This window comes from Petaurus breviceps, unplaced genomic scaffold, assembly GCF_028583685.1.
Source record: "Petaurus breviceps papuanus isolate PSGF00001 unplaced genomic scaffold, PetGlider_PUasm1.0 79, whole genome shotgun sequence".
Classification (NCBI taxonomy): Eukaryota; Metazoa; Chordata; class Mammalia; order Diprotodontia; family Petauridae; genus Petaurus; species Petaurus breviceps.
In genome coordinates, this window is record NW_027186523.1 from 545435 (window position 1) to 562008 (window position 16574).

At 38.4% G+C, this 16574-nt stretch overlaps 1 protein-coding gene and 1 non-coding gene across 2 annotated transcripts in view; one reads left to right on the forward strand and one right to left on the reverse strand.

The window, feature by feature from the left end:
• Positions 1 to 8375, forward strand: part of LOC138175777 (N-acylneuraminate cytidylyltransferase-like) — a 32362-nt gene extending 23987 nt beyond the window's left edge. The window contains 4 exon segments of the mRNA XM_069106241.1: positions 2352 to 2446; positions 3038 to 3209; positions 4082 to 4235; positions 7752 to 8375. Coding sequence (XP_068962342.1) covers positions 2352 to 2446; positions 3038 to 3209; positions 4082 to 4235; positions 7752 to 7939 — 609 coding nt within the window. The 3' untranslated portion in view covers positions 7940 to 8375.
• On the reverse strand, positions 7176 to 7277 carry LOC138175917 (U6 spliceosomal RNA). The gene has a single exon (XR_011172122.1). It is a non-coding gene; the product is annotated as a U6 spliceosomal RNA (small nuclear RNA).
• Positions 8376 to 16574: the final 8199 nt, after the last annotated feature.

Consider the following 16574-nt stretch of genomic DNA (forward strand, 5'->3'; position numbering starts at 1 on the left):
GCTTTTCTAAAGAAAAGCAACTCAAAACAGGTCAACAATCTTACTTTAAATCAAACATATATATCATTTACTTAGTTTCAGGGGAAAAAGTCAGCACCTTGAACTTCAGGGAAAATACAAACCGAAATTACAAGCAGAAACAATAGCATAAAGACCAACAGACAAATCCAGTTGTCTGATCATTACATACATACATAGTGACCAGAGAGAGAAGCACCAACATCTGGGTTTTCAAAGCCAGAGGGCTTCTTAACGGCTACCTAGAGTGTCATCTGGCTACATCACTCGAACACTCTTCCCACGAGTAAGTCCCAAAGCAAAATGCTAACCTCAGTGTGTGTGTGTGTGTGTGTATGTGTATATATATATACACACACACTTCAGGGTGAGAGGGCATCACAACCCTCATGACCCACTGCCTAATTACAATATAACAAAAGGTGTGGGCTTTCCTGAAGAACAAGCCTCCCCTAATCAAGCTTCTCTTGAGTTAATAGGCTCTATGTGAGGCGTATTAATGGACGAGAAAACTTTCAATTCCCGTTAGCATTACACATACAGGGTTCTGTGTCTCTGTCTACCTCTCTTTTTGGCCATAATATTGAGAGGAGAGAATATTGTGTTTATACATATTTAGTATTAAAGTAGAATTTCATTTTAAAGGAAAAGAATGAGAATTTTGTCATCAACAATATTTGGAAATATTCTAAATTTCTTGGTGGTTTTGTTTTGCTATCGGGAGATAAAAAAGACCCTCCAAATTATTTGGTTCAAAAATTCATTAGTTTCTGTTAGTAATGTCTTGCATTTTTGTAGTTCTCCAGAAATCCTTTTGAAAGTAACTTATAAAAAAGTTGTGTGCATTATAATAAACTATTTTCTAGAAAATTACTAAATTGTGTATACCTTTTGGCCCAGTTGCACCACTGCTAGATATAATTATTTATAGCAGCAAACAGAAAACTCAGGGGGTGCTAACCTATCAGGGAATGACTGAGTAAATTCTGGTATAGGCATGTGATTACTGCACCATAAGAAATGGCAAAATGGACAGCTTCAAAGGAAATGAGGAAGACTTCTATGAACTGATGCAGAGTAAAGTGAGCAGAATTAGGAAAACATTGACACAACATTGTAGTGAAAAATAACTTTGAAAAACTTTAGAACTCTGATCAATGTAATGATATCTTTCCACCAAAACTCTCCTTTATTCCTGACTTCTCTATTAATGTTGAGGGTACCACCCTCTTCTTAATTATGCAGGCTTACAACCTAGGCATTATCCTTGACTCCTCATTCTCTCTCATCCCCTATATCCAATTTGTTCCAAGGCCTGTCAATTTTTATCTTTGTAATATCTTTCAAATATGCCACCTTCTCTCCTCTGACACTGCCACCACCCTGGTGTAGGCCCTCATCATCTCATACCTGGACTATTACAATAGCCTGCTGGTTGATCTCCCTGGCACAAATCTCTCCTCACTCCCATCCATGCTCCATTCAGCTGTCAAAGTCATCTTTCTAAAGCTCAGGTATGATCATGTAACCCTCCTTTACTCAGTAAAGTCCTGTGGCATCCTATCACCTTTTGTATGAAATATAAAGTCCTCTATTTGGCATCCAAAACCCTCCATGATCTGCTCTACCTTTCCAGTCTTCTTAAGCCTTTCCCCAATCCCAGCCTTCATGTACTCCAGGAACATTGGCTTCTTTGTTGTTTCTCAAACAAGACATTCCATCACCAGACTTCATTCATTTTTACTGGCTGTCCCTCCTGCCTGGAATGCTTTCCCCCCTCATCTCTGCCTCCTGGCTTCCCTGGCTCCCTCCAATTCCTAGCTAAAGTCCCATTGGATTTTGGGGAAGTCTTTCCTAATTCTCCCTTAATTCTAGTGCCTTCCTTCTGTTGATTATCTCCAGTTTATCATGTATATAGCTTGTTTATATGTACTTGTTTGCATGCTTTCTTCCTCATTAATCTGTGAGCTCCTTAAAAGCAGGGACTGGTTTTTTGCCTTTCTATTCACAGTGCCTGCCACATAGTAGGTGCTTAATAAATATTTATTGACTGACTGACTGACTGAAACATGCTACCTACTTCCTGCCAGAAAGCTGATGGACTTAAATTGTAGAATGAGACATTCATTTTTGGACCCGGCCAGTGGGAGAATTTATTTAATTGTACTATGTGTTTCCATTACAAAGGGATTTTTTGTGTTTCTTTTTAAAATTTTTGAAAGGGAGCATTGGAAAAGAGAAATAATATTAATTTTGAAAAACTTTTTGCTGGGATAGGAACAGCTATATTTGATGCTAAGAAACAATACTTTTGACATTATTTTTTTTTATAGGGTGGGAAGATGGCCTACTATGAAATGCGAGCTGAACACAGTGTAGATATTGATGTTGATATTGATTGGCCTATTGCAGAACAAAGAGTATTGAGGTAAGAGCATTTAATTAGAGCCAAGTATATTTATGTTTAACAAATAGACTAAATTCTATGACTGTTAAAACACTACAACAAAGTGTCCAGATGGCAATTTCTGAAATGACGTATAGGTTACAGGATATTCAGTATAGTTAGTATGGTTCCATAAAGTGACACCATTTTAGTCTACTTTGATCTTATCCACAATAACGTAAGAATTTATGCTTTTATGTGTGTGTCTATACATGATACAGCCTTTAATATAACCAGTGATTTGAAAAATTAAGTATATAGCATGCTTATTAAATTTATAAGTGACAGGTAATTAGGATGAGGTTATTGTAAGAGTTAGTAGAGTGTTGGATTTGGAGTCATGAAGATATGTATTGGAGTCCTTCCTCAGCATTAGCGGCTTGACCAAGGGAAAGGCATGTAACTACCCTGAACCACACTTTTCTCCTCTAAGGATAATATTAGCTATAGTACCGACTTCAGGGTTGTTACTGTGAGGCTCAAATGACATGATCTCTGTGAAGTGCTTTTAAACCTGAGTATTATATTTGGATTCAAAAGGACCTTGTCAAATTTGGATTTGGTTTCTTTCAGATATGGCTATTTTGGCAAAGAGAAGCTTAAGGAAATAAAGCTCCTAGTTTGCAATATTGATGGATGTCTCACCAATGGTCACATTTATGTATCAGGAAACCAAGAAGAAATAATATCTTATGATGTTAGAGATTCAATTGGGATAAATTTATTAAAGAAAAGTAATATTGAGGTATTTACCCACTGAATTTTACTGTATTTATTAGGTATATACATATTTATTTTTATTTAGTCTCACAGAAAATTGGGGGAGAGAATCCTGAGATTTAAAATTTTTGGTAATAGAATCTCAAATTTGGAAGAATCTACAGAGGCCATCTTGTCCAATTCCTACCTATAAAGAAATACCCTCTGCAAAATTCCAGACTAATGGGCTTTCAAAGGCAGCCCATTCCATTTTTAATAGCCCCAATGATTAGGGAATTTTTCCTTATATTGAGCCTAAACCTGCCTCTTTGCAACTTCTGCTTATCTGGCCTTTAAGGCCAACCAAAATCTAAATCTTCTAACATATGACAGCTATTTATACACAGGAAGATAATTACCATGTTTCACCTAAATCTTTTCTAGGATAACTTTTAACAATTCCTTTTGTTGTTCATTCCATTGTTTCAAGAGCTCTCACTATCTTGGTCACCCTCCTCTATAAGTTGTTAGTGGCCTTCCTAAAATATGGCACCAGGAATTCAGCAAAGTACTCCAGATGTGGTCTCATCAGGACAAAGACCAGTGGAGCTATCCCCTCCCATGTTATGGATGTTTGAGCTGTCTTATCTATCAGAATCGGATAATTTATGTACCGTGTTTTCCCTAAAGTGCTTCCTGTAGAAGCACTACATTTCAATCTCAGATTAGGCTTAGAAAAATGTTAAAATGGTCTCATTTTAAACATAAAATTATTTCTTTTTACTTAAAATAATATCTCAGGATGCCAAATAACTTCATTTTGTTGACTTGTATTACATTCTGGAGCTATTATTTTTAAAAAAATTTTCAGTTTTTAAAATTTGTAATGCTTTAATATTTTCATCTTTTTTTTTACAGGTGAGGTTAATCTCTGAAAGAGCCTGTTCAAAACAGACACTCTCCTCCTTAAAACTGGATGTGAGGATGGAAATTGGTATATCCAATAAGCTAGCAGTTGTAGATGAATGGAGAAAAGAAATGGGTTTATGTTGGAAAGAAGTGGCATATCTAGGTGGGTACCTTGTAATTCAGCCAAATAAAATAGAATTAGGATTTCATCTTTCACACATGAATCTGTGGGTATTTTGTACACCTTATAGATAAAGAAATGGAGAAAAGAAAGCATAGCTCATGCCCCTCGACTAGTCATGGCAAGGGAGTCAGAATACTACTTGTTTCATAGTACCCCTTCCAGACTCTCATGCCACCACCACTCAGCAGCCTCTCCTCCTTTGAGGTTCACACTGTCCAAATTTATCACCCAATCTAAGATCCTTGTGACCATTTCCTATTGACATTCTGTATGTTCTCCATTCCTGAGTGAATTCGGGGCCTGGACTGGCTCCATGCCAACTCCTGTTGCACTCATGCCCACTAGGGGACTTCAGTTTACATTTTGATGCTTCCTCAACTAAGAACTTCCCAGTTCCTCAATAACTGAGTTTTAATGATTTATTTCTCCACTCCAGGTCAGCTACACATAGAGATAGTCATACTTTCTAACAACCACAAGTATTCTGTTTCCATGTTCATGAACTCTGAAGTTTATCTGACCATAATCTTTTAACATTCCATATTTCCTTAGGCCTTCTTGCTGTTATCCCTGTTTGTCCTTACTGTTACCACCAGTCCTTCCACCCTTCAGTTCCTTCCCATTCCATCACCCCTGCACTGGAAGTCTCTCTATCTGGAACCCTTGTAAATTGGTTCAACTTTACATTTTCTTCTTGAATCCCCTACTCCCTTGTCCTGTTACCAGTCATACCTTCCAAACCCCAGCACCCTACTCTTCATCTCCTTTGATACCATTCACATGGAGCTGAATAGAACTGATGGAAATCACAAGACAATCCTGATTTGATCCACTACAGATTAATGTTACATAATTGACTAGGACTTCGGTTCAGCAAAGCAATCCTTTTACATGTTCCTAATCAATTCACTATCCCATTCACTATAATGGTTATTTCAGACTCAATAAATGATTATTGCCTGACTTACTGACAGGTAAGAGAGAGGGGTTCAGTGTCAGGTACTTCAGAGAGGTCAAGAAGAATGAGGATTGAAAAACTTATCATTAGTTTTGGCAATTAAGAAGTCATCGGTAACTTTGGAGTGAGTGATTTCAGTCAAGCCACAGACTCTGATGCCAGATTTCAAAGAGTTGAAAAATGTGTAAGGGAAGAGGAAGTGGAGGCCTTGAGCACAGATGGCTTCTTTTTTTTGGTGTTTGAGAAAGAGAAGAGAAATGTAGGCTGAAAGCTTGAGAGGGCCTAGACTAGTCTTAGTGAATGTTTTTCTAGGATAGAGAAGAATACTTGGGCTTATTGAAGGGAACAGGAAAGGAACAAATTGGTGGAGAAGGTGATTGAGAGGGCAGGTAGGTGGAGAAGACGAATAGGCATGAGACTGGGGACACATGACGAAGGGCTGGCCTTGACCTTAGGAAGAAGGAAGATGACGTTATTAACAGAGCTGGAGTGAAGGAGGACAGCTTGCTGGATAGCCTGGAGAGGGCAGAAAAGCATGCTCTAAGCAATGGCTTCTTGTTTTCTCTAAGTGGGAGCCAGATCGAGGCAGGCTTTGAAGGACAGCTGAGGAGTTTGCATTTTGACCTAGAGTCTCAAGGGAACAACAGTAGATTTCTTAGTAGACCAGTGATTTATGGCTAAGGAGTATTCATTTGAAAGCTGTGCAGAAGTTGGATTGGAGAGAGAAGAGGCTAGATACCAGGAGACCAATCAGGAAGCTATTGCCGTGCTGCAGGACAGGTGAGGAGGCAAAAGCAGTCTTTTCTGGCATTCTTCGTATTTGGCATTTCATTAATTGTTGGAAATGTGGGGAATTCTCAGAGTGGATAAGACTAAAACAGGTTAGAGCAAACTCATCTAGCACTGTCGTAACTGGAACTTTATCATCAGTGCTCTGCAATCCCTACACAGTAATAACAATTGATGATAACTGGGAGGCAGGCATGGTAAGGCTCTCAAGTGACCTCTGAACAAGCATGGAAGAAAAAGTCAATTACTAAATTAAATGATTAAAAGTTTACTTTGCTTTACTTTGAGTAATAATATGTAGCTTGCATTTTATTCTAAATCTTTGAAAATTGACCTACACATAAGATTTATGTATGGTAATTGTGGCATTTGGAAACCAGAACCCTTCATTCTTACTTGATAAGAGTTTCCTATAAACCAATTTGAATTATGTTGGGAAAAATTTAGAGCTCAATTTGTTTGCCCCTCAGGGGTTCTTAATATGGGATTCATGAACTTTTTCTTTGATATTTTGATAACTCTTTCAATATAATTGGTTTCCTTTATAACCCTACTTTTTTTTTTACTTTGTGCACTTAAAAACATTATTATAGGGGTGGCTAGGTGGCACAGTGAATAGAGCACTAGCCCTGGAGTCAGGAGAATCTGAGGTCAAATCTGGACCAGACAGTTAATACTTACTAGCCGTGTGACCTTGGGCAAGTCACTTACACTCAATTGCCCTGCCTTCCCCCCTACAAAAAGGAAAAAAAAACCTTTTTCTAAGAATTCCATAGGCTTCACGGGGAATGCCTAACAAAAAGAAGGTTGAGTTCCTGGCCCATGCTATAGTCATATGGGTGTTTATCGTCTAAAATAACGTGTGCCTGTTACTCCAGATATGTGTGTGCGTCCATAGCTTTTTGAAGTTACACTGTATCTTAAGTTCTTGAAATTGCTGTTGAAATATCTTCTGCATACTATCACTACAATCCACATTATCCATCGAGAAATGAAAGCTTAAATTCAGCCAGCTCCCATTTGTCGGTCCCTGACACACAATTGACCACACTCACTGTGGCAAATGTCTCTGCATCAGCTAGCACATCTGTTGGAGACGGATCAAAGAATCCTGAAGATTCAGCTCTGGAACAGACCTAGCACTTCATCTAGTGAAGTCCCCTCATTAAAACAAGAGTCTGGAAGATGTCACAGATTTTTGAGTCAGCCTTGCAAAGGAACCATACTAATCTTTCTGTATCATTCCAATTTTAAATTTGAGTAGATGTGCTCCCAGAGCAAAAACCCGTTTCATTTTATGGGTACAGAAAACTGAGGCCCAGAAGCATACAATGATTTACCCAGTATCCCAGGGTAAATGGCAAAGGCAGGATCTGAACCTAGACCACTTCTTCGAATTCAGTACTCTTTTCCTTATACTCTATTACACTACCTCCTCAATCTTCTCTAAAGTCTCAGAATTTTGTGGCTCTTTGATCCATGCAGTGGGACACAATGGTTAGACCAGTAGACGTGGAGTCAGAAAGATCTGTGTGTAAACTCCTCTTGAGACACTTACTAACTGTGCAACCCAGGGGAAGTGATTTAACCTTTCTTAGCATCAGTTTCTTCACAGGGGTAATGATAGCAGCTACCTCACAGAGTTGTTATAAGGATCAGTTAAATTAGAAGTCAGAATTTAAATAGCTTGCCATATCCAAAAAGAATGCCATTTGTGTTTTGTTTTAATGCGTGTATTTTTTTTTTAGGAAATGAAGTTTCTGATGAAGAATGCTTGAAGAAAGCTGGCATGAGTGGGGTTCCTGCTGATGCTTGCTCCATTGCCCAGAAGGCTGCTGGGTATATTTGCAAATGCAGTGGAGGCCGAGGTGCCATCCGAGAGTTTGCAGAACACATCTTCCTACTGATGGAAAAAGTGAATTCTTGCCAAAAATAGAACATAATGTGATGATGATGATGATGATGATGATGATAAAAAAGAAGAGTAAACTATATAATCCTCTTCAACCACTTTGCTTTTATTTGAATAGTGTTATTTCCCTGTTGTGATATTTCAGCAATATGATTTGCACTGTGGTAGAGTTAAATAGCTTTAAAATGAAAACTTCTGAAATCTTTAGCCCAAAATCTGTTGTAGAAAAGGAATGGTCTGTGTCACCTTTTATTTGAATTCATTGCTTAGGGTTGCTTCCAGTCTTTCCCAGATTTTTGTTAAACACAATTAGCAATATTGTCAGAAGGTTAAAGCTTTGCATTGTACCAAATAAGACTGCATGTTCGTGTGCTTCAAATGATCCTTGAGTTTTATTTATTATGGGACTGTGTGTCTGGTAAGATTTGCACTATCAGTTAATAAAACTATATTGCACAAACTTCACTAGAACTATCTCGTTTTTGTGGGAGAGAAAGGTTAACAGAAGCATCACCTTATTCCTGAAATGCATCTTGGATTGCCATTTGACCATACATTTTAGAGTCTGTTACAAATTAGAAGGCAGCATGATGGAGAGCAAGATGGCCAGCTGGGTGAAAACCACTTGCACAACTCCCAAGTGTAGCCCAAATTATATTGGAACATAGTTTATAAAATAAAAATGCAATGCAACATAGATAATGTGAATTTGTGATTTTCTAAATCTATGTGACCTGCAGAGATCCATTTCTATTTGAGTTCGACCCTTACTGGTGTAGTGGTTAGGGCACTGGACTTGCTTCAGGAAGATCTGCCTTCAAATCTCATCTCAGGCACTTAATAGCTATATGATCCTGGGAAGTCATTTAATTTCTCTGCATCTTGGTTTCCTTATCTGTAAAATGAGAGGAGGAGGGAGTGGTTAAGGGCTAGGCAACCACTAATGTGCCTTTCAAATCTAATTTTGTGAACCTATAATCCTGTGGAAAATCTAACAAAGTATTGGTTTTATTTATTTATTTACCCATTCAACAAGTATTTTAAAAAATATTTCTTGTGTATATTACATTATGCTACTACACTAGAGGATAGAAATAAGACAAAATAATCTCAAAGACTTGACTGGTGTAAAAAGCTTACCTTTTATTTAAGTTTACTTAGAACTGGATATGTAATTGGGATGGGGAGAGGAAAATGGACTGGTGAGTCACTTGTACTTATCTCTAAGGTAGTTTTCATGGTAATTTTACATGCCATATTTTGCTACAATTACACCTATACACTTAACAAAGAAATCCCTCTTTTACCTAATTGAGTCCTGAACATAATATCTCAGAGGTTTGAAATTTAGTTTATATATGAGAAGCAAAAAATATTTTTTCATTGTCTACTTATATGCTTCTGTTATAAAGAGTATTTTTATACTTAAAATCCCTATACATATCTAGAATAAGACATATTGAATATCAACAAAATTGTCCATATATATGTAACCTAACCCCTAGTTGCATATAATGACTATTTAAATAATTTTCTCATTTTCAAATCAGATCCTAGAATTCTTCAGTAGCTGACATTTAGTAGGTATCTTATATAGTGCCTGTTTTTTGTTTGCTTGTCTAATGACAGAAAATGAAAGGAGCAAGACAGATGGATCATTGCAATGTGAAAGATTTAAAATATTCCATAGTCATTGAGAAACTTAGGAGTGAAAGCTCATTATTCTTGTCTTCATATTTGAATGGCCCTGTCTTGATTTATTATCTCAACATTTGAGAAACCGCTTCTGCAGTTGTCAGCAAGGTGAGAAGTATAGGTGAATTATTTTGTTTTTGCATACTGTAACATTGGTGTTCTCTATACAATTCTAAAAGAGTATGTGTGAACTATTTCTAATATTTAAAAATAAAAAAGGAAGTATCCCTTTAAAGCATTGCTTTTAGCAAGGAGTCCTCAGTCCCATATTTGTCCTGAATTCTATATGTATTTCAATAGAATTCCTTCCTAATACTGATATTTATGTTATATTGGCATTTTTGTCTATGGTTTTAATATTTCATAGACCATGATTTGATTTGTCCATATGAATTGATGTGATAAGCTCTGTGGTAGATAGATAACATAATGATGACTTGTTTGGAGCAAAGTCATAAAGGAGATAGAAGAAATCAAAGAGGACTCCAAAGTTTTGAACCTGGAGAACACAAAGATTAAGAAGATAGATACCAAGACATTGATAGGTGATTGACTCACTGTACTCTTTAAGGACCTGCTATTTATAGTATTCATCATGGTTACTAAGGGATGAAGATAAAGTATATGGCAAAACTGTAGCCCACTATGTCACTAGGAAGAGAAGATCTACACACTCTCTCCCTTGGTGATCTTACCCACTCCTATGGATCCAGTTATCACTACCATGTAGATGTCACCAAAGCTAACATTTCTACCCATAAATCCCTTTCCCTAGTGCTATGCCCAATGGCCTACTTACTGGATAGCAACACCAGGGTGTCCTATACTGCACCTCAAATTCAACAGCAATGTAAAACACAAATAGCATTAGATTTGGAATTTGAAGATATGAGTTCAAATCCCTGTATTTGTACCTCCTACCTGCACAAGTCACTCAAATTCTATTTACTCATATTAAAAATAGGGAGTTAGTCTATATCAGAGGTGTCAGACATGCTCTGAGCAGTGCAGATAGATGAAACCCACAACACTCCTGAGTGAAGCCTGTACTAGATTGAAATGTAACTGGGACAAAAAAAATTGTAAAAATACAATAAAATGTAGATAGCATTGCATTTTAAAACTGTCAATATGTGGCCCCCACAGATTTTTATGTATATATTAGTGGACCCATTTCTATTTGAGTTTGACAAAATTATTTCTAAGAGCTCTTCCTGCTCTAAATTCTGTGATACTATACCCAAAAATGAACTTAGCTTTCTCTCAAAAATTAACCCTCAAAAATTTCTGTTAGGGGCGGCCAGGTGGCTCAGTGAGTAAGAGCACCAGCCCCAGAGTCAGGAGACCTGGGATCGGTTCCCGGCCTCAGATATTTAACACCCACACAAAAACAACTGGCCATGTAACCCTGAGCAAGTTACTTAACCCTGATTGCTTTAAAAAAATGAATTCTAATTTGGGTAGAAATACATGTTATGTTGTTATCTGTGACTCTTTACAACAGAGACACTGCAGTGTCGAAGTAATGTTCTATCCCCATCTTTCCATCACAAATATCTTAATAACATCGTTCATCAACAACAAATATATTACACATTATAACATATAAGGTTCATATATTTGTATATAGAAGGAACCTTGAAGGTAATCTAGTCCAATCCTTGAATTTTATAGAAAAAAAGAAATTAAATTACTTCTCTGAGGACTCACGGGTTATAAGTGGTAGAATCTGAATTTGAACCCAGGATTCTCCCTAATTCCGAAACCAATATTCTTTTCACAGCATTATGCTGCAATGTAACACATCACAACAATTCTATGAGAGAGACATTTTTATTGTCCCAATTATGCAGATAAGGAAACAGATACTAAAAGAGATCAGGGGCTTTGATATGCCCAGGGTCCCACAGTTGCTAAGGGACTGAGGTGGGATTCAAACTCAGATCTTCCTAACACCAAGTTCACCCTTGTATCCACTGTACTACATAGCTGCCTGCTCTGCCTTCTTTATTCCAATCTGGCAAACTTTGTGGCTTACCTGAAAATTCATCTGGATGCCAAGGTGACTCTGGCACCAAACTAGCATCCAAGAAAGGGATATTGGGTTCGTAAGGCAGACCAAATTTCTTAGAATGGATTTGATTTTTGTTTTTGCAAGGGATAGGAGAGGCTAGGGAAGAGGAAAGAAAAACAAATACAAGGACATCCCTATGCAAATACTCTATGCATACTTATCCACTAGCCAAAAGAAAAAATTTACAGTTTTATAACAAACCTTGTATAAGGAAGCCTTATAAAGAACACAATATCCCAGGTTATTTGCTGATATGGGATCATTCAGATTTCTCTGAATCTTGGATATTCAATTTATTTGAACTCTTGGATCTTGGACTTTAACCTTGGATGCTCAATTTATTCCTTAAGATTAGGTTAATAAGAATAATTTGCCCTCTTTGATATTGCCCATAGAAAATAATTTTTCTCTACCCTGATGTCTGAATCTGATTTTCCCATTACAGTATTTTCTGATACTACTACATTGTGAAATTATTTCCACAATAGTGAAAGACCCAACACTGTTTTTCTCTCAAATTCACAAAACCTACTAGCTATAGCTATTTTCAATTTCTTTGGAGGCTAGACAATAGAATCTGTTGTACTTCTTAGAATCCATGAAGCTTATTTTTTTATTTATTAGATTTTCATTAATGACTTTTTTCCAAAGAAATCTTGCAATCTAAGAACAGCAATTATTGGATATTTTCCCTGTAGAAGGTATCCACTACTATTTGAAAAACTCTGTATTTGATTTCTTGGCTGATGTGGAGAAAGAACTCTTTTGTTACCCAGAAAACAATATAAGACTATTTAGAGCTGGAAGGGACCTTAGAAATCATCTACTCTAACCCCCTCATTTTACAGATGAGGAAATTGAGGCTCTGAGGAAGTTAGGTGATATACCTAAAGTCACACAACTAGCTATGTGAAGAGCTTCCCTTCCAATTGAATTTTTTCTTTGCATGTTTCTTTTGGAGAGGGGAAGTAGGGCAGTTGGGGTTAAGTAACTTGACCAAGGTCACACAGCTAGTTTTGTGTTAAGTGTCTGAGGCTGGATTTGAACTCAGGTCCTCCTGACTCCAGGGCCGGTGCTCTATTCACTGTGCCACCTAGCTACCCCCCAACTGCATTTTGATAAAAGCAAAGAAAGTCTGAGTTCTGCTCTACATAGTTTGGGTATTACATGCATTTTATTGCTTTCTAATTCTCTGAAAACTGGTCATTTATGTATTGCATATGTGATCACTGTAGTAGCAGTAAAATCTTAACCTGTCCCCCAATGCAGGGGAGGTTAGGTTTTTCTTTAGAAGCTACTGAGACATTCCTTAAGATTTGATTGGCTAGTCATGACGGCAGAGTAGAAACAGGACCTCCACGAGGCTCCGGCTCCCACCACCTCCAATTCATGTAAAAGGGGACTCTGAACAAACCTTGGAGCTACAGAACCCACAAAATGACACAGAGAAGCTAACCTCCCACTGAGGACAGCCAGCAGGATGTCAGGGAGCAGCCAGCTCAGTGCTCTGGGAGCCGAGCCCAGGCCTGTATGAGCCAGAGATTTTAGCCCCAGGGCAAGCCTGACCAACCACCAGCTGGAGGGACTCCAGATCACCAGAAGCTATGGCTGTTTCCAGAATTATCAACACATAGATGCTAAGGACGAAGTGAGAGGTCAGTGCAGTGTGGACTTTGGGATCCAGTAGTTGGGAACGTGTTGGCTTTTGCCCCCGGTGTGAGAAGCTGCTGAGGGCTGAGGAGCAGCCACCTCCACATGGCAGCTTCAGTTCTGGTCTGCAGAGTGTAGGGGGACCAAGCAACCAGTCTGAAGGGTAATTGCTCTTGCTTTAACCTGCTTGGATTTGGATTGTGGTCTGGGGTGGAGGTCCTGGGGTGTGTAACCAGCTTGCCAGAGTGTGTGGAGGCTTCAGAGAGGGCACTCAACTAATACCTCCAGCAGCTGAGAAAACCCCAGTGTTTGGAACAAATCTCCCCTGTCTGGTGGCAGAGTCCTACTGTGGCAAAAAGCCCAAAAGTCAAGTAATTGAGTGGCAAAATGAGCAGGCAAAGGAAGCAAACCAAGCAAAGCAATACAACACTAGACTCCTATTTTGGGGACAAAAAGAATCAAAGCATGGAACAGGAGTAAGACAGTGAAGTCAGAACTCCTGCACCAAAAGCTTCCAAGAAAAATACGAGCTGATTACAAGCCATAGAGGACCTTAAGAAGCAGATAAGAGAAGTGGAGGAAAAATTGGGCAGAGAAATGAGAATGATGCAAGAAAATTATGAAATGAGAGTCAACAGCCTGACTGAGGAAAATAACACCTTAAAAAATAGACTAACTCAAATGGCAAAAGAGGCTCAAAAAGGCAATGAGGAGAAAAATGCCTTAAAAAGCCAAATTTGCCAGATGGAAAAAGAATCTCAAAAGTTCACTGAGGAGAATCATTCCTTCAGAATTAGATTGGAGTAAATGGAAGCTAGTGACTTTATGAGACATGAAGATTCTTTTAAACAGATCCAAACAAATGAAAGAATAGAAGGCAATGTGAAATATCTCATGGGAAAAACCACTGACCTGGAAAATAGATCCAGGAGAGATCATTTAAAAATTATTGGACTACCTGAAAGCCATGATCAAAGAAAGAACCTAGAAATAATCCTCCAGGAAATTCTCAAGGAAAACTGCCCTGATATTTTAGAACTAGAGGGCAGAATAGAGGTTGAAAGAATCCACCAATCCCCTCCTGAAAAAGATCCCAAAAAGAAAACTCCTAGGAATATTATAGCCAGGTTCTGGAGTTCCCAGATCAAGGAGAGAATATACAAGCAGCTAGGAAGAAACAATTTGAATATTGTGGAAACACAATCAGGATAACTCAGGATCTGGCAGCTTCTACACTGAGGGATCGAAGGGCCTGGAATATGATATTCTGGAGGGCAAAGGACCTGGGATTAAAACCAAGAATCACCTACCCAGAAAAACTGAGTATAATGTTTCAGGGGAAAATATGGTCATTCATTGGAATAGAGGACTTTCAAGCTTTCTTGATGAAAAAACCAGAGTTGAATAGAAAATTTGACATTCAGATACAAGAAGCAAGAGAAGCATGAGAAGGTAAACAGGGAAAAGAAATCATAAGAAACTCATCAGAGTTGAACTATTAACATTCCTACATGGAAAAACAATAATTGTAACTGATGAAACTTTTCTCAGTATTAAAATAGTTAAAGGGAATACACACACACACACACACACATATATCAGGGGGTATACGGGCATATGAATACATATGTAAATGTGTGTATATATGTTTACAGGTATACATAGATAGAGGGCACAGGACCAATTTAATAGGAAGGGATGATACTTAAAAGGGGAAATTAAGAGGTGACAGAGGAATATAATGAGAGGAGATGGGGAGAGACAGAATGGGGTAAGCTATCTCATATAAAAGAGGCAAGGGGAAATGGTTACGATGGAGGGGAAGAATAGGAAGGCAAAAGGGAATGGGTCAACCTTATTCTCATTGAATTTGGCTCAGAGAGGGAAGGACATACACACTAAATAGGGTATCTCACCCTACAGGAGAGTAGGGGGGGAAGGGGATGACAGGGGGGATGATGGAAGGGAGGGTAGGCTGGGGGGGAGGGAAATTGGAAGCACCCACTTTTGAAAAGGGATGGGATCAAAGTAGAGAATAGAACAAGTGGGAGGTGGGATAGGAGGGAGGGAAATATAGTCAGTCTTTTACAATATATCTATTATGGTAATGTTTGCATTAGCTACACATGTACAACCTATACTGAATTGCTTATCTTCTCAGTAAGGGTGGGTGACAAGGAAGGAAGGGAATGAATCTGGAATTCAAAGTTTTAAAATCAAATGTTTAAATATATATACTATTATTAATACTATTTTACAGGCAATTGGGAAATAAGATATGCAGGCACTAGGGCATAGAGATCCATCTTCCCCTATTGGAAAAGTCTAAGGGGGCATGGGAGAAGATATGGGAGAGAGCAGATTGCAGGAGGGGATATCCTGTGGGACTGCTATTTTGGGGCTGTGGGTAGAGGAAAAATGGGGAGAAAATTTGTAACTCAAAATCTGGCAGAAATGAATGATGTAAATTAGAAGTTAATAAAGCGGGGCGGCCAGGTAGCACAGCGAGTAAGAGCACCGGCTCCAGTGTTGAGAAGACCTGGAGATCGAATCCCGGGCTCAGACACTTGGCACCCACCCAGAAACACCTGGCCGTGTAACCTTGAGCAAGTTACTTAACCCCAATTGCTTAGGGGTGGCCAGGTGGCTCAGCGAGTAAGAGCACCGGCTCCAGTGTTGGGACGACCTGGAGATCAAATCCCGGGCTCAGACACTCAGCACCACACCCAGAAATAACTGGCCGTGTAGCCTTAAGCAGGTTACTTAACCCCGATTGCTTAAAAAAAAAAAAAAGAAGTTAATAAAGCATTTGAAAAATGAAAAAAAAATGATTTGATTAGCTTAGGGGACTAGGAACTGTTCACTTATTGAATATCCTTCTCTCCTTATAGGCAAGTAAACTTAGCCATAAAAAAAGGTCCTTTTGTTAATTGCTGAATGACCAACTAGTGTCTCACTTTGTTCCAATATCAAACTAAAACTCTCCGGACACTGACCCAAGTAGCTTTAGCCCAGAACGATTGGTGTAGTCTTGCCAAACTGGAACATCATGAGCTCTGTAAAGTGGGGGATGGGCAGTACAGAAGCACATAAACCTTAATTGAGTTTGCTGCTTCTTGTGATAATTTTGGTGATGCTTCTGGTGGTTGTTTCCTAAGAAGAAATCCTCACTTCTTGAAAATTAAAGAATAAATTTCCAGTGGCCATTCAGCAAGAAGAAAACTATATGAATATATTCTG